General features: G+C 37.9%; 1 protein-coding gene across 5 annotated transcripts; it reads right to left on the bottom strand.

Moving 5' to 3' along the window:
- Positions 1 to 312: 312 nt before the first annotated feature.
- Positions 313 to 23944, bottom strand: LOC115456170 (protein son of sevenless). 5 transcript variants are annotated; one of them, XM_037444512.1, is made up of 35 exons: positions 23554 to 23944; positions 21064 to 21183; positions 20334 to 20471; positions 19881 to 20057; positions 19311 to 19523; positions 18949 to 19078; positions 18716 to 18819; positions 18265 to 18432; positions 17637 to 17701; positions 17175 to 17305; positions 16771 to 16871; positions 16455 to 16569; positions 16026 to 16167; positions 15645 to 15798; positions 15155 to 15335; positions 14569 to 14680; positions 14147 to 14303; positions 13431 to 13628; positions 12023 to 12118; positions 11546 to 11728; positions 11140 to 11302; positions 10744 to 10865; positions 10068 to 10187; positions 9449 to 9554; positions 8807 to 8893; positions 8279 to 8429; positions 7958 to 8017; positions 7354 to 7477; positions 6772 to 6955; positions 6270 to 6345; positions 4610 to 4681; positions 4366 to 4442; positions 4213 to 4295; positions 3440 to 3594; positions 313 to 3173 (listed from the first exon to the last, which is right to left on the bottom strand). In XM_037444512.1, exons 1-35 carry the CDS (start codon positions 23647 to 23649, stop codon positions 3116 to 3118), a joined length of 4419 nt encoding a protein of 1472 aa, XP_037300409.1. In that variant the 5' UTR covers positions 23650 to 23944; the 3' UTR covers positions 313 to 3115. The 5 variants fall into 5 exon arrangements, with proteins under 5 accessions (XP_037300409.1, XP_037300411.1, XP_037300413.1 ...); XM_037444514.1 differs by having other exon boundaries at positions 6772 to 6946; XM_037444516.1 differs by having other exon boundaries at positions 8279 to 8417.
- Between the last annotated feature and the right edge of the window lie 73 nt (positions 23945 to 24017).

Below are 24017 nucleotides of genomic sequence, written 5' to 3'. Positions count from 1 at the left end.
ATGCTTCATCGGCTGCGAAGCATGTTCCCTTGCGTGCAGAAAAACACAATGCATATTCTTTACTAACTTATGCTCGCGGCTCCGCCTGCGTGTGTTTGGCTTCAGACATAAAAAGTATATCACTCAAGAGTAATATAGCTTCCTATTAGTGAAAAATTATCAAAATCGGTTTATTAGTTCCTGAGAAAAGCACGTTCAAACAGACTCTTCAACTTTATATATTAGTATTGATACGAAGATTTTCAATATATGAGAGCATGCTTTTCTCTCCATACCTACCTGAGAATGAGAGGGGCAAATAAAACACACATAAACTTGATACATCGCGCTATATATACCTGTTGAGTACATATTTACACTCGTTAACACTACACTGTAGTCAATGTCGAAGCACTCTTACGTAACGTAAAAACTAACAAAACATTAATTTACAATATAGCTCTTATACATTTTAACATAAAGCCGCTATTCACTTGGCACCATGTGGAATGTTGGGCAACGTTGAGCGTCATGTTGACCAACATACTGGTGCAACGTTGCTAAACATACACTGCAAAATGCGTGTAATGTTGCCAAGTGAATACGGGGCCTAAAGATCACCAGACGCGAGTTGGTATAAGTACTGGCACGTAACTTGGTCGCCGTGTTGGTGACTCGACCGTGGTGTACACTGTGTGCATTGTCAATTGTTGACCTCAGTGACAATGCACACATTTATTTTCGGTCCATATTCGACGCCAAGATATGCCGATGCTTATTTTAAACTGGATCTTTATATATATTTTATAAGGAATATGCATTGATTCATAAAACAATTGCAATAACACAAATATATCACATCAAAAAAATAATTCATTTTGGCGTGTAACAAATAAAATTTCAAACGTGACTAATAATTTAAATACCTGACTTTTCCCTAACGACTCATAACACAGATTAGTCATTTATAGCGTACGTCTATCACTTAATCACTGGAGTAACTCTGAAAACAATAGCAATACCAATAATGAATAACTTCAGATAATAAAGCGTTATTTAAAAATTGTTTATCGTTGAAGGTATAGCGCAACTGAAGCTGGTACGTTCAGTTCTCACACTAATACAGTATTACACAATATGCTTTCATTCAGATACTACACAAACAACATGTTATCGTGTTAGACGCGCATGCTTTAGATATCGACTTATATATTTTAAATTTAAGGCTTCAAAGCTAATGGTTTAGTTTGAGTCGTTCAGGAATAAAAAAAAACCTCATAAAAATGCTTTAAATTTTTCTATATAAATTTGACGAAATTACATTTGAAACTACGTAACAAATATTTTTTTACAATTGGATATTCCCTATAAAATCTTATTTTAGATAAAAATAACGTATATTCAACCCATGTCTGTTGATCCGTGTAAGCAATGGGCCATGGTCGACATTTATTACTGGATTACATTTGATTTTACATTTTTAACACGTAATTACATTAGGCGGGTCGCTGACGTCAGGCTACGTAGAGATCTGACGCTGTAATGCAGTCTTGTTTCACTTTAAAGCAAACTACACAATACTGCTGGCGAGTGTAAGCTGACAATATACAAATTATTTTCGTCAAAATTGACTGATCAAAATCGACGTCAACGCAGTCTTAACTGACGTCAGTTACCCACGATTATTTTTTACATCAGCTACAAACAGTATCAATTATTACAAAAAATACAATGTACATAACTTTTTTTTATTCTTTCTTCATCCAACATTCACATCCAAGCTGTTTGTCTTGGCAACACCGTTTGTTGCAATGATGTTGCCAAACGACAAAGTATACAAGCTACTTAATTAAACTTTATACAACGATGTCGACGGCATGAGGCTATCCCCTCTCTAATAAGGGGGTGAATTTCCCCTCTACCGCCCGACGAACACTCATTCACTAAGCACTACATATTTACAATGCAATAATACATAAACTATTCCACCATGTCAAAGTTTTTTATATAACTGAGTGACGAACCGTGCTGTCACCAATGACTTGCGCCTGCCCATAACCAATAGCAATATCAGAACATTGAATTAAAATACTTTAAAGTTTTTAATTTCTGGTGTTGCTATTATTTACATGCAGGCACTTACCATCAGCCAAGCATTTCGTCTCGTCATTTAGTCATACAACAAAATAGGACTGATTTCGATCCTGCAAATATACATAGCTAAATTAAAAAATAAATCGACTACTTTGTGAGTTGATGACAGCGTGTTTTTTATTTAGTCGGGTTATATTATGGACATACTTCGTCATGGTGAAACAGTCAACTCTCACGTTTCTCATAAAGCCTGGAATAATCATGCTATAAAAGCATGCTTGTTTGCTATTATAATTCGTTCTCCATACATATTAAGTCTTCGCTGACAGCCACGCCCCATGAACAAAGAGATAATGCGAACTGACTATAGACTGAAAGTAGCATGCTTCTGTAAGTATTGAGAGATAATAGCTTAGTTATATTGTATAACCGCAAAAACATGACGATATAATTAATAATTTCTGTTAGTTGCTGTGACAAGTCAGAACATTTTTAAAAACATCATAAAATTACAGTGAACAAACTTCGATTTTACTTCAGCTGTATATCAAACTATATAATGTTGAGTTTCAAATATTATAATTAGTATGTTTTCTCCCCTAAATTTTAGTTTATATTGTATTACAGGTAACCTTGAGATACACCCGGCTCCTTGAATCAACATGATATTTATGCTCAAAAAAATTGGTATACCTTACGGCCTTTTATGGTTCATTATTTCATTAAGGCGGCGTACAAAAAAGTACAGATACAAATTAGATACAAAATTCAACAACATAGCAAGAAATTTATAATTCCCATGATTTTTACAAAATTGAAAGTCCAAATCATAAAACCGTCATAATACCACATTATCTATCACAATCAGCACGTACTCGTGTCGAATAACAATCGAATACACATACAGGATGCTGTAAACATTGAACCAGCTGTAATATGGAGTAGAGCGTGTAGTGATGGTCAGTTAGAGCAGAGTCGAGTCGCCGGCAGTGGTCCCTCCGTGTGCGGGGTGTGCGGCGGGGGGTGGCGGCGGGGCGCGGCGCTAGGTGCGCGACACGCCCGCCGGCGGCGGCTTCGGCGGCAGGCGCGGCGCCAGCGCACTGCGGAGGCATACACTTATACTCACATTCACTACAGGGTGTTGCATGTAGGGCGACTCAAAAGGTCTTTAAATTATTCAAGAGATGTGCCACTATAAATTGTTTTAACGACTCTTTTCTGTAAATATTCCTTTTATGCCTCCTAGAGCCATGAAATACTTTTTCTCGGACAACTAAAATAAAATATTATGTATAATACGGCTTTAACACTGTTATGACCATTTTAATAACAAAACAATAGTTAATTCGTAAACGTATACACTCACGTATTATTGTGATGCCGCCTCTGCAGTATGGTAGAGTGGGCGGGGCGGAGCAGCTCGGGCGCGGCGGGGGGCCGCGGCGGCAGCGGGGGAGGGGGCGGCGCCGCGCACGCCGGCGACGAGCCCGCCAGCGGCGGCGACGTACCTCCCGCCGACGGCTACAGGACACACAACAATATTCTATATTAGCAAACCACGAGTACTGGAATAGGGGACCGGCCTGTGTTGGATTTTGTACATTATTCTATATGTAGTGGTTAATAATACGAAAAAGAATCCCTCCCGCGAAAACTGCATTAAAATTGGTTAAAAAATGAGCCAGTAATTTATATTTCTAATATTACTATGTGCCGAAGTGGGGATATCGCTTCATCTCTTTCTTTCGCACGCATCGTAATGCCCGATGACGTCACACGTGGGTATTGCGGCTCTTTTCTGTTTCTTGTTACTTACCCCTTCTACCGAAATTAAAAGACTTATAACTTGTTGATTTTTTACCGGATTTAAATAATTCTTTCTGTGTTCTAATTTATATAACGTAAATATTTCATAAAGAACAAAAATGAGTCCGGTCCCCTATTGCTAGTGATATTTGTATTTGAATAACATAAAATAGTGCTTGAACTCTACATTATCCACAATCTATCAACAAAGCTCCCAGATGAAGTTGCTTTTATTGATACTCCTTTTTGGAACATCTATATAAAATATACACGAAATTTATTTACATAAGGCACCAGTTTTGTGTAGCTGTTTATACGTTTTAACATAATTACCCCGTGTACGGGCGTGGGAGGCGCGGGCGAGTCTCGGCGACGCCGCGGCGGCAGCGGAGGTGGGGTGCCGCACGATAGCGACGCTGCAATACAACATTGTTGATTATAAAGTACAGGGTGTAGTATTTTGTTGTCTTAACTAAATGTACTCACGGTGGTGTGGTGTAAGCGGCGGTGCGGGAGGCGAAGGCGTCGGCGCGCCTCGACTCGGGAAACTGAACGCACTCGCTCTGCGGACAACATATATTCATTGATGCGGATTGCCGACAAAATTATACGCTTTTACATATCAAATAAAAAATTATAAAATTAATGACATGATACTTTAAAATATCTTGATAAATTACATCAAGCCTAGTTGTAGGTATATTATTTTCTTCTATCGGCTCCAACTTACCTTTCAGGTGGTACTAGAGGACTGGGTGGCGGTTGGGGCGCCGGAGATCTTTTTGGCGACATGGCAGGCATTCTGAAAACAAAATTATTATTCGTATTAAGGAATAAAGTATTATTATCGGACGCCCAATATCAATCGCTCCACATCTAAATAGCTACTTTACTCTTTAGAGATAATTCTCTTGTAATCAACAAAATGTTTAATTTGACATGAGTATTAGCCAAGATTCCTTTCTACAATCGTTAACGCTAATAGAAAACAAAAAAAATATATTTATAAAAAAATTAATCATAACGTTAGCGTTAACGATTTTAGAAAGTCATCGTTAGCACCCATAGCTCACTTCCCTCCTTTTGGTTTGATAAAATTCAAAACAGTATTCGGGGGTAAAATGAACTCTGCATCGCTTGAGAAATAACTTAAATATCATGCTAATATCTACGAGTAATTATAATATAACAAGTCTTTATTTCGGTTAAATTAAATAACAACATCGCTGTATATTGCCAGGAAAAAATACGCTCATCTCAATGAAATAATAAAAAAACAACAATAAAAATTGATAATTAATGATGTCTGCTGTTGCAGCTTAAATATCGCTGAGATTCTTTTTTTTTACACAAAAAAGATCTCGTACACTAAAATGGAAAAAAATACATGGAGAAAAAAATCTAGATACAAACACATGAACTTTTAAATCGCCTTTATGGAATTCTATATAATTGACTACTTTCGACCTAAGTTATTTGAAAACAAGGCATTGTTTATTTCTTTTCTTCTAATACAATAAATATAAACAAAAACCTGCACACGACGTAACCACAGCGCGTTTGGGACTCAAAAGACAGAAACAAACACCAGATGTTCGTTATACAATAGTATTCGAGATAATTATGTATTATAACATTGTATTTGGTGTAATAGGATATCGAAACACACCAGACATGTTTTTAAATTTACCTATCTATTGGGTACGAATAAAACTGTTTTACTAAAACTACGCAGTCTATATTACTATCAGAAATAATAAGGTCTCAAGGTCAAAAATATTATTTTGAATCTAAAACGTCTGATTTAGGTCTGATTCCGTGGTAGAAAAAGAGTTTTTTTTTATTATTTAAATCCCCAGTAAACTAAAAAATATTTACAGCTGGTTTCTTGGCTGATAGTAACAGTCAAATTTAATGTTTTGTTAAAATTTTATCGTTTGTATTGTGAAAACTCTTATGGCTTCTATTTTAGCGATGTTCGTGTTTTTAACAATGTTTATACAATTTACTTTAAAGTTCACTAAAAATAATATTTCATATAATATCAGCCCTGTATTATATACTGTCCCAAAGCTGGGCACGGGCCTCCTCTACTACTGAGAGAGATTAGGCCTTAGTACACCGCACTAGCCTAGTGCGGATTGGTAGACTTAACACACCCTCAAAATTCCTATAGAGAATTTCTCAGGTATGCAGGTTTCCTCACGATGTTTCCTTCACCGTTAAAGCAAGCGATAATGCACAGAAAATACATACACCATTTTTGGTAGCCAGAGGTGTGTGTCCTTGGGATTTGAACCTACGGAAGTTCGTCTCAGCAGTCCGTTTCACACCCAATTAGGCCATCGTCGCTCTTGCATAGAAAATGTTATTGTGTAAATGTCACTTACTTAAACAGGTCGTGGTGTTTAGGACTCGGCAGGGGTCGATCCGGCGGCTCCGGCGGCTGCTCCGACACTGATGATGCTACACAAAGACAATAGGCATAATAAATATTAGGTCACACCTATCACCAAAGGCATAGGCAGAAGTAAAACTCTTATACAATGATACTATCAATTAATATATAGGGTTTATCGCCACACTTTGCATAAATTCCAATCCAGTTTATTACATATGTTTTCCTAATGTAGAGTACGCAAAATTGACAGATTTAGGAATCTGATGGCGCACTTTACAAGCTTCACAGCCTAAATATGTTGCCAATTATACTATAGACAATTTTAATATACTTATTTAGTTTTTCTACTCACCATCAGCATGGCGTTTAAGTTTAAACCATATATCGTGACAGGTTTGCCTCCTCATCGCATCATGGAACGGTGCACGCATAAACAAAAATATATGCGCTGGTTGTAACTTCATCTTTTTGTGAATAGAATATGTATGTACCTGCGTGGTTATGGTTGTGGTTGTGGTTGTGGTGCGGGCTGGTGGGGCGGCGCGGCAGCACGGGCGGGCGCTCGTCGCGCGGCAACGTGCTCGCCGAGCCCGCGCCCGCCGCCCCGCACCCGCCCCCGCCCGACACGCTGCTCAGCGACCGCGGCAACAGCGGCGGCACGCGCTCCTGCACACACTAAATAAACCTTACATCATCTCACCTAATTATCAACAACTCGTACAATATTGACTCGACATAAGTACGTAAGTACATTAGGTGGTTACTGAAAACTAATGTTGAGCTTGCTTGTCATACCACAGTTTATGCTGAGTTGACCACCTAGCTGTCGCGGTTCGGAGATAGAAATTAACTACCTAATGTTTTTTTTATTTTTGTTATAGGTATACATCACGTGTATAGCGACAATAAATTATTCTTACTTTCTTTTCTTCTTACATATTAAATTATTGATGCCCAAATTCGAAAAAATTCTTGACATGTAGAAATATAACGAAAAAATATATGTACATATATTGATCAAAACATAATTACGGTTTCATTGCGTTCGTATATATTACTAAAACACTACTGACCTGTTCCTGCTTCTTGTTGCCGAGCAGGTCGAGGCTGGGCCGGCTGGTGTAGAAGTGCTCAGCGTCCACGATGGCGCCGCGCGGCGACAACGCTTGCGGCTTACGCTCCGTGCATGGCGGTTGTCTATGGACGACAAATATTCTATAGACATTAACGGCCCATAAATCATTATAGGGAAGAAGGGATAATTTTAATGAGTCAGGCTCGAACATAATGCAGTTACTTTGCATTGAATGTCAATACCTAAATCAGTCATTATCGACATGAGATAACCATTTACACTAAAAGTCGTCGAAAATAGGGCTGTAAGTTGTAGGCCGTCTGTAGTCTCTATATTAACAGTTTGTCAAATTCTGTCCTGTTTGATCTTAGGCAATTCATTTTTCACGGTGGCTTTATTGCTAAGCAAATTTAAATACAGAAAAAATGTATGTGATGTGCACGTTTCCTCTCTACGTTTTTTTTTCACAATTAAATAAAGCGATGATTAAAAATTAATAACACGGGAACATGAACTTCGTGCAATATCAAATACATTCTGGTTCCTGTAAGTAAAACTAACTTCACACCTATCTAGTTAATGTGCGTACTGTAATAACTTACCGGTCATGTCTGGGCGAATGCCTGTCCCTAGGAGATGGAGGTTCGTCGCGTACATTATTTCTGAAAATAGTTTACGTATTTAACATTGTTTATATGTTTCATTCTTTTTTTTTAATAGCAATATGACTATCTATTAGGCACATATAAAGCTTGGGAAATAAAACAAAAGCATTACCAATTCGGTTATGTCAGTCACTGTAACTTAAAATAAACAAAATAGAATAGAATCTGATGAGATAGAGCAGGTCAAATTTGAGTGAGTTAGGATAGGATAGGTTAGGATAACTCGTGACGTCATAGAATAGAATATATGTTACTAACTTGTGCTTGGATTTCTCGAAGAGCGCGAGCTTCTTGTCGAAGAGGCTGATCTGGCTGAGCTGGCTGAGGTGCGCCAGCTGCCCCAGCGAGCGCTGCTCCAGGCGCGGGCTCACCACGCCGCCGCGCTCCTCGCCGCGCCCTGCACCATGCACTACACTACTCTAGTCGCCGCGCCGTATATCAATATGAACACTCAGGGGTGCAAGTAAAAAATTACTTGATTCAGCCATAGTCCGATTAGGACGTCTCCAATATATTTTATACATTTAAAATGCTACAGCTGTAATAACTGATTACTAAATTTATTAGCTTTGAAGAATTTAATAATGACAAGGTGGACAGATGACTTGATAAAGATCGCAGGAACACGCTGGATGCAAGCCACTTTCGACAGGTTCGTCTGGAAATCTTTGGGGGAGGCCTATGTTCGGCAATGGACTTTATGTGGCTGATGATGATGAATTGAATATTAATAATACAGAATATTAGTAACTAAAGGCTGTACGCATAATTGAATGAAGTCGTTACCTCTATGCTCGTCGTGGTGTATTGGCAGCGAAGCGACCGACGTGCCGTCCCACGTACTGCCACTTGTGGGCGACAACTGAGATACACCTGCAGGAACAAAACGAATAAATACAACCATATTACATAAATAAGTAAAAGTGACTACTGTAAAATAGCGTTGTGTTGTGGTTCGCACCACATCATAACATGCTGAATGGTCAGTCAGTGCCAGCTCTTTTTATTTTTTACTAGCCGACCCGAGAGACGTTGTCCCGTCTTAACTATGAATTTGCAGCGAGCATTCTGTCAATCGCTGACAGTTATTTCAAATAATTGACAGTTATATAAAGTTAATATTTTCGTTAAGTTTTCTAATTTTTCTTTCATAAGAACCTTCTCCCGACAATAACACAACAAAAAAAAAAATAGTGAAAGTGGTCCAGCCGTTCACGCGTGATGGCGTGACCAAGGAAAATAGGGATTCATTTTTATGTATATATTATTATTATTTCTAATTTAGGTACATTATATTTGTTTATTTTCCGACTGGGACTAATAAATCATTTTATTTTTTCTTTTTTTAGATTAACCCCACACGCCACATTGTCTCACACAGGAATACTTTTTATCGCAGTAACCGAATATTGATGTGGCGATACTTACTGAGGTTATCGTCGTTGCTGGAGGTAGACTGGTGGATGGTTTGGTCGTGGTGCGTCCGCCGGGAGGCTTTCACTTGCTTTAGAGACAGTTCGGGGTACTTCCGTGGCTGTTAACAATGTAATACTTTAAGATGTGCGATACTCATTTTACTTGGCATATATAATAATGAGTATTTTCTGAAGACTAGAGTTAGTAGTTTTTTTTTTTATTTTTAAATGTTATTCCGCCTTTTTTATGGGTGGGGGGTATTTTTAAGACCTCTTATCTTCCCAGAGGTCCAAGATCATTATATCAGGCTTACCGGCTAACTTCTTAGCGCAATTTTCAATGAACGCAATCGCTTTTTGGATCTATCTCAAATTGGACCAATCAGAACAAAGTGTTTATGACACGTTTAAAAATGACTTATTATGATTGGTTCATTCTCGGAATCGGATTGGAGAATGAGACTGGGATCGTTTATTGAAACGGCTGTTAATATATAAAATAGGCTTTCGGAGCAAAACACACGACTCCACCGTGACTTGAACGGGATACATACCCGAATAATAGTAATGATTAATATTACCAAAAGATATATCACTATCGTTGTAGTATTGACAACAAGATGAATACTCACAAACTTAGGCATCTGTTTGACAGGCGGTCTGGGTTCGATTTCTAGACTTTTAGCGTATAGATAATTCGTGATCTCGTTATCGTCTTTTCCGGGGAACGGATCCAGGGACTCCAGGAACGCCTGGAACAACATTTTTTATTGATACATCGACACGACCCTACACCTAGCGGTAACAGTAGTCGTGAATATCTTTATTGTATATTTACTTTTCCATAAAACTTGATATATAATCAAGAGTTTAAATAAATAAATAAATTATGTCAACTAGCAAGATATTTCTGGCAATAGTTGCCAGCATAATACAGTTATTTATACCTGCTTATCACTCCGATAAATGGGCCAAATATAACACTGATACCAAATGTTAAGTCTGATGATGAATTCAGTGCAATAAAACGCAACCTGTAAAAGTTAATTTGTTGCTATTACTGAATCCATGAATTGTCTAGTCTAGACTGTCAAAAATTGCTTAACAAAAATATTCTTATTTAATGTCCCTTAACGCCGCTTTCAAAAGGTTGCTGGCAGCAGCTTTTTAGTTGACAGTCAAGTGTTGGGGTTGGAGTTTGGACAGGCCCCTATATAAATTACTATGAGCGAAAATATTTCACTACCCCCCAGTCTCTCGCTATCTAGAATGCTGGTCGTTTAGTCATTCAGTTATAATACTACTCACCCTAGTCCTAGGCTCAACAGTGAGACAGTAAGGTTGATTCTGATACTGTTGTATCTCGCCGGTGATTTCCGCCACTTTCCGCCGCTTGGAAAAGTTTATCAGCTCCGAGTTTTGAAGATAATCTGAGAAATAATAAAATGAAGGAATATGTCTCATTGAAATATTAGAGTATTTTTGTAATGTCCTATCTTTGATGTGTAACTATCTTCAGATCGACCCCGAAAATAATAGAAATCTACAGAATAATTACGTGCACTGCGATCAAACCTAATTCTGGTTGGTTCATTTACATTCAGTTCATAATCGATTCAGTTATATCGATTACATCGATTCATCGATTGTTCACGATCGGTTTTATGTGATTAGTTTCTTAGGAATAAACTCAAGATCACTCACCAAGATTCCCTTCCTCTATATGCAATATGTTCGTGAGATACATGCCGAAGAAGGGCACGCACGGTGGGTTTATACTTCGCAACCTTTCCTGATACCTTCGGAAGTGATCAGAGTTCAACTCTCGGAACTCTTCCAAAGCTCTGACCAGTCGAAGTGGCACCATCTGTGGATTGAATAACATTTTAAATGAATTATCGACTCGATATATTGTGCGATGGAGTCGAATATTATAAGCTACTTTTTTATCTCGTGCAGTCCACATTTGAACTTATATACTGGGATGGCACTTTTACACAAGTGAAGTTCCGAGCAACACCTAGTTATTAATAAAGGTCCTTTTACACACCATGTATGTAACATTAAACATCGTCTTTTGGCATCACCATGTATAAGCACATAAACTTGCCTGGAATGTAGCTCTCAGTCGGTGCACGGAGGCAGACCCGCACGCCGCCACGACTCCAAGCACGCCGTTAAAGTTGTTGAGGTCCAGCAGACCCACAGCCACCTCCAGGAACCGGCACACGACGCCGACTCTCTCCTCTAGATTCTCGCTCTCCACTATCCATTTCTCCATCCATCTCGTGAACTAAAATAAATGGTATGATGCATAAATCTGTGATAAAAATTCTATTACATGATGCTGACTGGTCTTACAGCTTTGTAAATTATATCCAAACAGAATCAACTAAGACTATAGTAATAATAATTATAGAGCGTAAATAAAAATAGCAAAATGGTTGTTTTATTTTGTGTCCAGTAATTTTGAGAGTAGCCTGAAAAAGTTTCCGCCTGCCAATGACAAATGTGGACAAACCAATAGTTATTCTACTGGAATTTTTTTATCTTTATTGGTTTCAATAAAAACACGAGGTTAACTTACATTCGTCGTGTGTTTTATTATCCTGAGCAGATTTGGACTCGTTTTTTCCTTGTCTTTTTTCGTCCACACGGCACCCACCAACTCTGACGGCTTCACCTGGAAATAAAACATATAATTTACAATATAAAATAAAAGTTTTAATACCAATGTCATGCCAACCAGTACTACGTGAGTAATAAGAAAAACCAAACTTTGCTTCCTTCTTCCTTAAAGGGCTTATTTACTACTAGCTTTTGCCCGCGGCTCCGCCCGCGTTATAAAGTTTTTCAGGCTAAAGTTTTCCGTTATAAAAGTAGTGGTTTCCCGGGAGCCTATGTTCTTCCCAGGGTCTCAAACTGACTCCATACCAAATTTCATCTTAATACGTTGGGTAGTTTTTGAGTTTAACTCTTTCAGGCAGACAGATGCAGCGGGGGACTTTGTTTTATAATATATTTTTTACAACTTTTTAAGAGGAACAATCCCGTCATACATCATTGTTGCATAACTTTAACCGTTTACGCAGCGCACGCAACGGAAGCTCTCAAAACTAATAAATTGTCCCCGTGTTTGCAACATGTTTCATTACTGCTCCGCTCCTATTGGTCATAGCGTGATGATATATAACTTAGAGCACTCCAAAAACAAAGGGCTATTCAACACAAAAGAATTTTTCAGTTCGAACCGGTAGTTCCTGAGATTAGCCATTACTGCTCCGCTCCTATTGGTCATAGCGTGATGATATATAACTTAGAGCACTCCAAAAACAAAGGGCTATTCAACACAAAAAGATTTTTTCAGTTCGTACCGGTAGTTCCTGAGATTATCCATTACTGCTCCGCTCCTATTGGGTATAGCGTGATAATATACTTATAGCATATAGCACTCCACGAACAAAGGGCTATCCAACGCAAAAAGAATTTTTCGGTTTGGACCGGTAGTTCCTAAGATTAGCCATTACTGCTCCGCTCCTTTTGGGTATAGCGTGATGATATATAACCTAAAGCACTCCACGAACAAAGGGTTATCCAACGCAAAAAGAATTTTTCCGTTTGGACCGGTAGTTCCTGAGATTAGCCATTACTGCTCCGCTCCTATTGGGTATAGCGTGATGATATATAGCCTATAGCACTCCACGAACAAAGGGCTATCCAACGCAAAAAGAATTTTTCAGTTTGGACCGGTAGTTCCTGAGATTAGCGCGTTCAAACAAACAAACAAACAAACAAACTCTTCAGCTTTATATAATAGTATAGATAAGTAATCCTAACATAGCTAATATCAAGTTTCATTAATGTGTTGCAGTAACGATCACAGAATGAGATTATGAATTTTAAATTTCGTATCGATGTTAACATCGATTCGCGTAATTTATCAGACGAGTCCTTGCTAGTGTTGTAAAGTAACAGAGTGAAATGAGCTGTATTACCTGTCTGTAGAGCTGGAACTCGAGCAGCGTGAGTTGTCGCGCGAGCTCTAGCGGGTGCAGCGCGAGCGGATGCCAGCCGTGGCGCTCGGGGTCGGCGACGTGGCGCAGCACGGCGGGCGGCGCGCGGTCGAACACGTGCGAGACGCCCGCCAGCACGCCGCCGCCGCCGCTGCACTCCAGCTCCACACTCTGACCGCTCTGGAACAAACAGAACTTGATGATTTTATGTTTACGCGAATATTAGACATTCAAGTAAGACTGCGGATTTATCGTGATTTTTTATAAATTTCTCCCGACGTTTGGAAGACTTTGCAGTCTTCATGATTACTGCGGACTAAGATGTTAGTCATCTGAACTTTATATCATGGTATGACAGTGATTATGCTGCGTTTTAAGATAGGTACTCATATAGTCAACTGAGATATATTGGAATGCAAATAGTTTTTAGTTTTTATTCTTTTGCCTCATACTGGCTGATTTATAAAAGTATTTTCTTCGGCCATGTTTCACACCTATTCTATTGCCTTTATTGTTTCCCAGTTCTCTACTTGTAATGTAATATGTTGCCCAGAAATATTAGGATCTGCAATACCAGTTGTATACCAACAACAACACAACACTATGATATTTTTTTTTCTGTATAGAAGTCGTATAATAACGAATAATAAAGAATTTTCATGGTCAATTAGAAATCAGTGTAATGTATAATGACTGACCTTTCTCTGCAAAGTCTTGAGCACGCTTTGAACCCACTTCCTCATCGGTTTCCCGTCCACAGACTCGAGGAATTCTCTGAGCCTGGCCAGCAACGCGGGCTCCCGTTCAAAATCGTAGAAGTGCTGGTCCACCCAATGTCGTATCACATTTATTACCCTGTAGACGAAGCAAACATTGAAACATCCGTAACGGCTTGTACAATTTATATGATCGTTTTAAAAGGGATTTTTAACATACATTGGACCTTATACAGGGTGTTTAGATATCTCATAAGAGAGATCATAATATTACAAATGAACACTTTAACTTATAGACATATAAACTGACGCTTCTATAGAGACGCATGCGCAGAGTTATAAGTAATCGCAACGCTCACTTCTCCGATGCTCTTTTTTAAATATTATGTATGTATAACCCTTACCTAAATTTGACAGGCTGCTGAAATTCCTTTCTGTACCTCTTCCAGTCTTCCCTCGCGGTATTTTTGCTCAGTTTCTCCGCGTCGCTACTCGCCACACTCTCTATACTTTCTGCTGTAGACAATATTGGTATTAGTGCATGGTATTTTTTTAATCGTCTGTAACACTGCAATCTTCAATCTCAACCTTTCATCTCAATTTAATCATGTATTTCTGTACACAACAGTCTCTACAACGTACATCCATGATTTATGACAGTTAAACCTGCGTATAAATTACATTACCTATGTCGATCTCTAGTAGAGACGAGTTCGGACTGATGTCCTTTTTCGGCGTCTTGATCCTTGTGACTTGCGTGCGAAGATAAACACATTATAAAACATAACTATCAAATAATTATTTTTGCAATGGCACTAAATCATAGAGCGAAAGAAAAATGGTCCTTCGAGCCGGATTCTAGATTCTATACGTATTCTAAAATCCATCTAACTATTCTAAAATGGTTTTACAAACTCCATACATAACTGACCACTCCTCACTTTAAACTACTGTATTAAAAGCCGGAACGTGAATTCCGGTCGCACTAACCGGTCCGCGGCGTGTCGTACACCTCGCTCGGCTCCGGTATGTGGAACCTCTCTATGAGCAAGTCCAGCAGCTCGGAGGGCGAGCAGAACGATCTGTACGTGGTGAGGAACGTGCGCACCAGGTTCAGATCCGCGTATATGTGGTACGTCAGCCGTTCGACTAGTTTCAGTAGTGTTGCGCCCTGTGAATAAATTTTGTTTAAATATTTCTTATAAGGTTCTTAGCTGAAACTGCAAACTTATAATTTTATGATAAATACAGACAAAAATACCCATGAAAAAATTTGTTTTAATACAAAAATAGTAAAATTTATTTGACAAAAACGTTTATTTATATACGAAATCACTTGAATCAGTTAAAAAAAAATTATTACTGTCTTTAAGGAAATCCATAAATTAATTAAATAGTCAGTTATAAATTCAAAACTGAATATAGCAGGAATAACGATCGATAGTACACAAGCAAGAACGAATGACTGAATGAATGATACCTTAATTAAAGGGACGGACGCGTTCCCCTGATGCCGTGCGCTAGAGTTGTGGTCTTCCAACACTATGTTATCTGGCGAGTCCGGTACCGCGAACCGGTACAACGACACCGGAGGTAATTTCAACGGATGCCGTTTCTCTAAGTCCAACAGGATGCTGGAAAGATTGAAAGCAATAATTAATGTAATAGATTTTTTTATTTTAAAACTTTTATCTGATCATAGCAAAATGTCGACACTATACGTTATGATGAGGAAATACGGACCTAACAATGTCACTCTACGGGACGAATTGCGCGCCTCAAAGTTACATCCAGTAAGGCGGTACTGCGCACGCGCACCCATATTTACAACGACAAACTTTACGCATGTGGAAGCACCGACCTGTCGAGCGTCCTGTCCAACATCGGCTTAGTGTTGAGCATTACGAGGTCGCACATCCAGTTCCACTTCTCGGCGCAGGAGCCGCACGCGAGCACCACCGCCGGACCCTCGCGCGGCCACAACTCCACCAGGTGCCGGCCCTCTGCATGATGGAAGTTAAATTCAGTTCAATACAGTCAATATCGTCAATAATATGCATACATTATATTCGCTGCGTATGTGAAAGTTTAATTTAAAAATATTAGCTATTTGTTCTGCCGAGCACTTGTATGCCATCATTGTTGTTTCGTGATTACATAACAATTCTGAGCCACTACGAGGCTCCTTACTATGGAGGCACTTCTCTGACAGTTTTTTGATACTAAAACTTTAGAAAAATCTTTACAGTGCATTTCAATCTATCTAAAAATTACCCACAGAAAGGCTTACCGTCTGTGTCTGGTCTATCGACTAGTTCTAATTTCCTAACGTGCAGTTTCTCCTTCAGTTTGAGTTGTTGCGACCCACCCGAGCCCCCTCCGCCGCCCCCGCTGTTTACACCCACCTGTGAAGGAACAATTTGTCATTCAGCTAAAGGATGACTATACATTGTACAAAACGCAATATGTCTTAGTTTCCAGTGCGATATCAATATCACTATGCAGCTTATATTTTTGGTATGAAAATCATTGAATATTTGTATTTGACAATAATTCCATAGCTATAATTATAATCAGTATTTAAAAATAAAAAAGTGATACCATACCAAACTAGTGATAGGTTTGCACAACAACAGCAGCCCGTCGAAGAGATACGCGCGCCTCTCCGCTATCCTCTTACCGGGGCCCACTTTGGACAATGTGTTCTCTGTGAAATATATTAAACATCTAAGTTAATAGGTCCACTAACAGCTGACTAGGGATATCCACATTGAAAATAGAAGAAGACACTAATTCGAACCGTATTTTTTATGTATGTACACTGATTACTCCGGGATAATTATATCTCGGCAGTCGACATTGCTTTGGACCCCACTCCATTTACTATCAGATACAATGGGAAAAAGACCAAATTTGTTATTGTTACAAAATTGTTTATTTATTTATTAGTAACGGACTGCTAACGGAGTTTACAATTTATATAGTAAGTCTCTTATGAAACCACCCTTACCTCTAATGAACTCGTTGCAACACTGCGCTATGTCCCTATTGTCCCAGTTCTCGACTATCCGCGCGAGCTCGTTGCACTTCTCTATCGCTAGTTGTCGTCGCGTTTTGCTCGCCATTCGCAACGTCGCGTCCCTGTAATGTTTTACAGTTTTAGCACTTTATGATCGGTTTGATAGTAAGTGCGCATTAACAATAATAACACCACACTGCACTTTATATTATAAACTGTCTCTGCCTCACTTTGATTTTAGGAGTAATCTACCTACCTCACTTTGATCTTAGTAAGTATTGTAGAAAGACTGAATGGGTCCATAATGATTTCTTATGTTTACGCTATTAGAAATTAAAATAAAACTATTTAATGAATGGGTCCATTTTGAAAATGGAAAGAGATAAATGACCATAGTTCTTATGAGAATTTTAACAACAATGATAAAACTTTTCATGAGAAAAACATACTTACATCTTTGGTGCGTTTCCTAATGCTTTAATTAACAATTTCTTTATGGGATGGAGATTACATTCAACCTAAAACAAAAATATATAAATCAACAACAAACCCATAGGAATAGACCATTTAATAAAAGCTAATAAAAACAAGGCATTATACATCATAAGACATATTAAATAATCGCCATCCAAAGTAACAAATCATCTACCCACAGTTGTAGTTGAAATTAAATGAAATAATTTATTAGAACCTATAAAATGTTATACATTATTTAGATTCTGTCAATATTAACTCTACCACCAGTTCGGAAAGCAGTTCTCACCAGAGAACAAACATGCAAGAAACTCTGGTGTTGCTCTGTTCAAAATCAGTTTAAGGTATAAACTACAGTACACAATACACAGAAAAGACAATTTTTCTTTTTATTGCCATTTTAGAGTAGTTCATTTATATGCCCGTAAAATAGATAATAAAAAAAAATTCATACGAGTGCACAATCCTCTCAGAAATCATGAAATATAATACTTATAATACCTCTAGCAATAGGTAATAGCAAGCGAAATTGGCAGAACAGCCCATACAATGCCATGTTTACCGCTATATGTCAGTCTACATGTAATAGTGTATTAGTATACCATACCTGTTTGAAGCTCTCCCGGTCGTCGGAGGCGGGCGCGATCTGCAGCAGCGCCAGCACGTAGTTGTGGTAGAGGAACACGTGCGCCACCGGCGCCAGCAGCAGCTTCGGCAGGTAGTACTTCACCGCCAGCCGGAACCCGTGCCCCGCCGTGTCCAGCCGCTCCGACAACTACACACCAAATTCATTTCAAACATACAACAGCAGCAAACTTAGCTCAAATGCAGATTTTTTTATTAAATGTAACTTAAATACCCCTAAAAGAGTAATTGCATATATACTTATAAAGATAAATCTTTATCTTTTGGAAATTGAAATTAAATTGATGCAGAATTTATTCTAGCCATAATTTTTAGAATTTATTCTAGTCAAAATAGATCTACTTTTTTATTTTAATTAGGGATGAATAGCCACCCAGGATGCTATTTTTCATATGAATTTGATAGATACTCACCACAGGGTCGTCCACGATATTTTGTAACGCTTCCTTGGATTCCTTTCTGGTGACTATATTCGCGTAGCGTACATACGCTCGGAACTCTTCCACCTCTGCCAAATCTATCGACAAATAATTTATATTAAACAAACACTTATAAGGAAAAATAGACCAACAAATAATTATGTTAATATTCAATTCATAAACCAATTTCCAACACATTTAACATATTCCCAGCATATAATACATACCTTCAAAACAGCTGCCGATGTATGGCGTGGGCGAGTCCTGAGACATCTCCATGGCGTCCTCCAGGTTCCCGAGCAGCGTCACCGTCAGCTCATATATGTCCACTATGTTGCCGAATATCAGCGATATCGCCTGCAACAACACCGCCTTGCTTCGTCTCATCCTTATAATAATTTACATTCGATAAATTTATATGAACAAACAATTCTGTATTATACCATTATTTAAAATCATAACAATAAATTGTACCAAGTGTGTGTATTGTTTGTGCATACTATATATTGGATTTCGACTTCATTACTTGTGTTCATCATCATTATTATAGGTAATAGATAACATTAAAAGCAAGTATATGCCTACTCACCCTACTATCCCTATCCAAGATCTTCTCCAGTTCATCCTTGAACACCCTGATGATGAGGTGCAGGTCGCGGAGGAAGTTCTTCTCGTCGGTGAGTAGATCTCGGACAAGCTCCGCGTAAGAGAGCGAGCCGCGTCGCCCTCGCCTCTCCGTGCCGGTGGTCGAATTGTCTGTTGCCGCCAGCTCTGATTCTTGGTAGAACATGTCCATGAGCACCTGGTGAAATTAGATAATAGGGTATGTCAGTAATAATGGAAACAAAGAACCACCAAAGTGTGTTAACTGTTCCTCTCATCAATTTCTGAAAGTCATTGAAATATAATAAATAGAATATTCATCTAGTCTACCAACCGATGTGTGATGTAATACTTAAGTAAGTTGTGGTTGCCTTTAAATGTGTAATATTTTTTGTGCTTGTATTATTTACTATCTCCCTATTACCCACAGGCAATCCAATAGAAGAAAATAAACCACCCCAGCAACCCCCTTAGATATAAATGCATAAACCTTCTGATTAGTTTAATACCACGTTCGATCAAAAGCTAGCTATGAAATCGGCTGTTAGTCTCTCACCTTGTCAGCGCACATGGCAGTCTTAATATCCCGGCAAGTGATGGTCTCGTATCCTGACTTCTGCGAAATCTTCTTCACAAAGTTCCCGGCCAGCTTTAGAATGTCGGCGCTTACGTACTCCAGTATGGCGCTCATGAATATTGACACGGATACGTCGATTTTGTATAGGAGTACCTCCTGAAATAGTAAACGATCGTCACAACTACGGCATGCTGATTTAACCAAAAGGATCAAGTCCAATGTCTCCGGCGCAATAGCAAAATGTCCAGCTAGAGGATAGGTTAATTGGTAATAAGTAATCAGCACTACAGTAATACTAAAGGCATGAAAGATTATTAAAAAGAAAAATAATACAAACTTCAACATCTATTGAGTTTAGATGTACCATTAGGATTACTCTGTTTTTTTTTCATATTTGAATTTTTTGGTCAGTGCTTAACTAATGCATGATACCTTCTGCAGCATATGATGCAGCCGGTCCAGGGGCAGCAGTGCGCGCCTACGCCGCGAAGCTGCAGCATCGCGCGCGTCAGCCAGCGCCCACTTATCCAAGGGAGTAGGGAACGTTCGCGCCACGCGTTCTTCCACGTCCTATACATCAAGTATGTATGATCATGTATGCATACAACAGTCTGTTATAGTAGTAAAATATTTATATTAGAAGAAACCAGCCACAATGTTGTTCCTACGGTTGGTTCTCCAGCGCTGGTATATATTCAGTAAGATTAGTTATTTTACGGCATCCGACGACGGACGCAACATGTAAACTGATATTCCGACCAGACAACACTTCACTTAATGCCAGGTCCAGTTTAGTCACTTAGCCAGGTTAGGAATAGTAAAAAAAAAACAGTCCACTGCAGGATACACACTTCTCCAAAATCATGTTGGTCTTAACAGTTCTACAGTCTCCTTATTACATTGAGTGAGTGTAAACTTTTAAAGAATACATGAAGCTGTTATTGACTTGGCTTAAATCCCTATAGTTTATTTCATGTTATTAAAACCATATAAATAAAACATGTGAATATTCCCCAATATTCATTACATTACTACTGCTCAAAACAATATTTCGTATCCAGCATGTTAAGTCCACATTTACTGACTCAAGCTTACATTCACTCAGTTAAGTCATACCATACACACAAAGTTGTCGACTTTTATAAAGTTTAATTATCATCACCTGTACTGTGAGAGGAGTGGGCACCGCGCACAGCATCGCCAGTAGACGGAGGCAGAGTGACTCGACATATTCAAGAGCATTTTCCTCTGCATTTAATGTAGGATGAACTTGCTCCAACACCTGTAAGGAAATTATAAATATAACCACTTGTATGTGTCAAAAATTGTTTATGTGCCTAATTGTCAAAAGTGTATATATCCATGGGCGCCGCCAAGATTACTTTTAGGGAGATGCATCTGCATTATCAGATTCTACATAATATCATTAAATTTATTTATTTTTCAACATCAGCTGATCATAAAACTTTATGTATAATTAATAGCTGTTGGTGTTATATGCAGACCCTTATAACAAAAGGATAAGGGAAAACAAGTTGTATAAAAAAAAATTTAATTATTTTAATTATAATAAGTTTCACACATAATAGCATAACTAACACCAAAATCTGTTTAACTGAATGTACAAAATTTTTTTAAACTCAACTGCATAAATTTATGGTTTAATAGTTTATAGTGCATTAAAAAATTCAACAACTTTCTTGGACTAAGGTTAAAGTCAGACTGATTATAACCAAGGTAATGTCTCCCATACCCCAGGCTGTAAGATATTTTTTTCCCACACCTCTTATCTCTTAGTTTTTTAAACCAGCTACCTACCTAGTGCAACTCTCTTAAAAAATACAAACTGGCTCTACATTAAATCATTTTTTTTTTTTTAATAACTGTGCACATTTAAATTTCAAATTCTTTTCATAGATTTGTCATGGGTTCATATTCTATTTCTTCTGCCACATATGTAAAAATGTGTGTTTTGTCAACCTCAAATGAGTTCAAACCCATGGAAGGATATAATTAAATAACTGAATATGAAGAAAACCTCTATATTCACAAATAATAGTAGAAATGACCCTGTGAAACTTTAAAGTGTTATATAGCCTAATACCAAGCTTGTTGTTCAGGGACTGATGTTACCCCTCATAATGCATGGTATCCTGTCATTCATGTAGGAACACAACATACCAGGACAGTGTTCCCTGTCATCAGAAATAAACAAAATATGTCAAACACCAAATAAACTTTGAATACTTTTTTTTATATTGGCAGGGCAAAGAGATCTCACTACACTTGATAGTAAATGGAGTGAGATCCAATAGAATGTTGACTGACAAGAGATGATTACCCCTTAGCAATCAACACAGTTATAATGGCCTGTTGGAACCAAATATACACAGGCTGATCCCGTAACACAACTCACTTATGTGAGACACTATGATGGGTTTTAATATTGTGCATGGTACTTATTATCTGGGCATATATTAAATATAACCCTGTATAGAAATGATCTATCACCTAACAGCTAGCATTGATACCTGTAAGCTGCTGACCAAGGAACATTACACCTCAATTCAATACTAAATAGTCACCTTTACAACTAAAGGCAAGGATATGAATAAATCTGTAAATGACTTTACTTAATTTAGGCAACATCTTCAATTTATATCTATATCTCATAGAGAAGCTTTAGTTACAAATATTTATTTTCTGGTGGTTTAAATGTTTACATTGACATTGAAAATTTATTTTAATATGTGGATTGTTATACTCATTAATATGATATTCTAATCGAGGTAGGGAATTAAAAAACCCTAAATATTACCTTGTGAAATTCCATCTTTATATTCTAGCTTGGTCAATGTTTTGAATTCAAGGTAGGGGAAACAGGGTATTTTTCTACATACATAAATATATACATCAAATGATGAAATCTTACCCATTGTCTGACTTCACCATAACTGGTCAAAAAAAGAAACATATTTTTTCTCATTTACAAAGGTTTTCGCAACATGGAGTTAAAATGTGCATTCAGTTTTAATTAGGTTATATGGGAAAAAAAGTCTGAGTGGATTATCAAAAGATGTTTGATAATATATTTGTTATACTATTAAAGAGTATGAATGATATGAATGCTAAGCACATTCAGTCATAAACAGTAACAACACCACCATAAATTTGAGCAAAAATAACTGCATTACTTTACTTATAACCCATTATATATTATGACTGAATATTATCATAATTATACTAGCTAAAATGTCCTTCATGCTGGAACATAACAGAGCCCACTCTGGCTTGCCTGAGGGCAAATATAGAGAAAATCGTGTAAAATTCCCTATACTAACATAAACATGAGACTAGAACAACGTCCGCCGCAATAAAACATCGCGAATAATAAAAATCAATCATTTACTATCCAAACGGACTACGATATATGCTGATAAGATACCAGAAGACCTTGACTCCGATACAAGGAGAATGGCACTTCACCACATCAAAATATTTACTATAATCACATGCCAAACACGGCAAACAACAATTGTTATACTTGAAAATTATGTTTCTGTATTTTTGAACACGTTCCGAGACTTCTTTGAGGGCAAAAATAAAGTATTTCGCAACGAACCAACAACATGTAATAACACCACACACTAACCTTTCTGAGAGAGTTTACGAACAATCCATGCCATTTCTCAGCGTTTTCCGGGTCCTGAAAGTCGTACCCTCTCGCCTCCTCCACTGTCGGCAGCATCTTAACCAGCAAACCCGCTCCGAATTCATGTAAACACCGCTGTTATCAATTCAACATAACATATGAATCCATACCGCTTTCGTGCGTTTTAAACACTTTATACAATCACTTAAAACGATGTAAACACTTTTTTTTACAAACAATAGTGGTTTAATATAAACGTTCTGTGTAATTATAGCGCAATGTCGCATGAAATCAATTGAAAAATAAATTCTTTGATTCATTTGGTCGGATAAACGACGCCATTTTCAATTTATAAATCATTGGCTTGTTCTCGATGTCAGATTGTTCATAGAGAATAACTCCGATATACACACAAATCTAAGCTTGGGCTTACCTACTTATAGTTTAGGCTTAGAATTGTAATG

The sequence above is a fragment of the Manduca sexta genome, chromosome 28 (assembly GCF_014839805.1).
Source record: "Manduca sexta isolate Smith_Timp_Sample1 chromosome 28, JHU_Msex_v1.0, whole genome shotgun sequence".
Taxonomy (NCBI): Eukaryota; Metazoa; Arthropoda; class Insecta; order Lepidoptera; family Sphingidae; genus Manduca; species Manduca sexta.
This window is presented reverse-complemented; position numbering and strand designations above follow the sequence as displayed.

Bases quoted from the DNA above. Each gene is read 5' to 3' on its own strand.
- LOC115456170 (XM_037444512.1), bottom strand. From the start codon at position 23,649: ATGCTGCCGACAGTGGAGGAGGCGAGAGGGTACGACTTTCAGGACCCG. The intron at 18,820-18,948 runs GTATGTATTATA...ATTTGTCGATAG, and splicing joins CATCGGCAGCTGTTTTGAAG to ATTTGGCAGAGGTGGAAGAG. The intron at 16,872-17,174 runs GTAAGGGTGGTT...TATATTTCACAG, and splicing joins TTGCAACGAGTTCATTAGAG to AGAACACATTGTCCAAAGTG.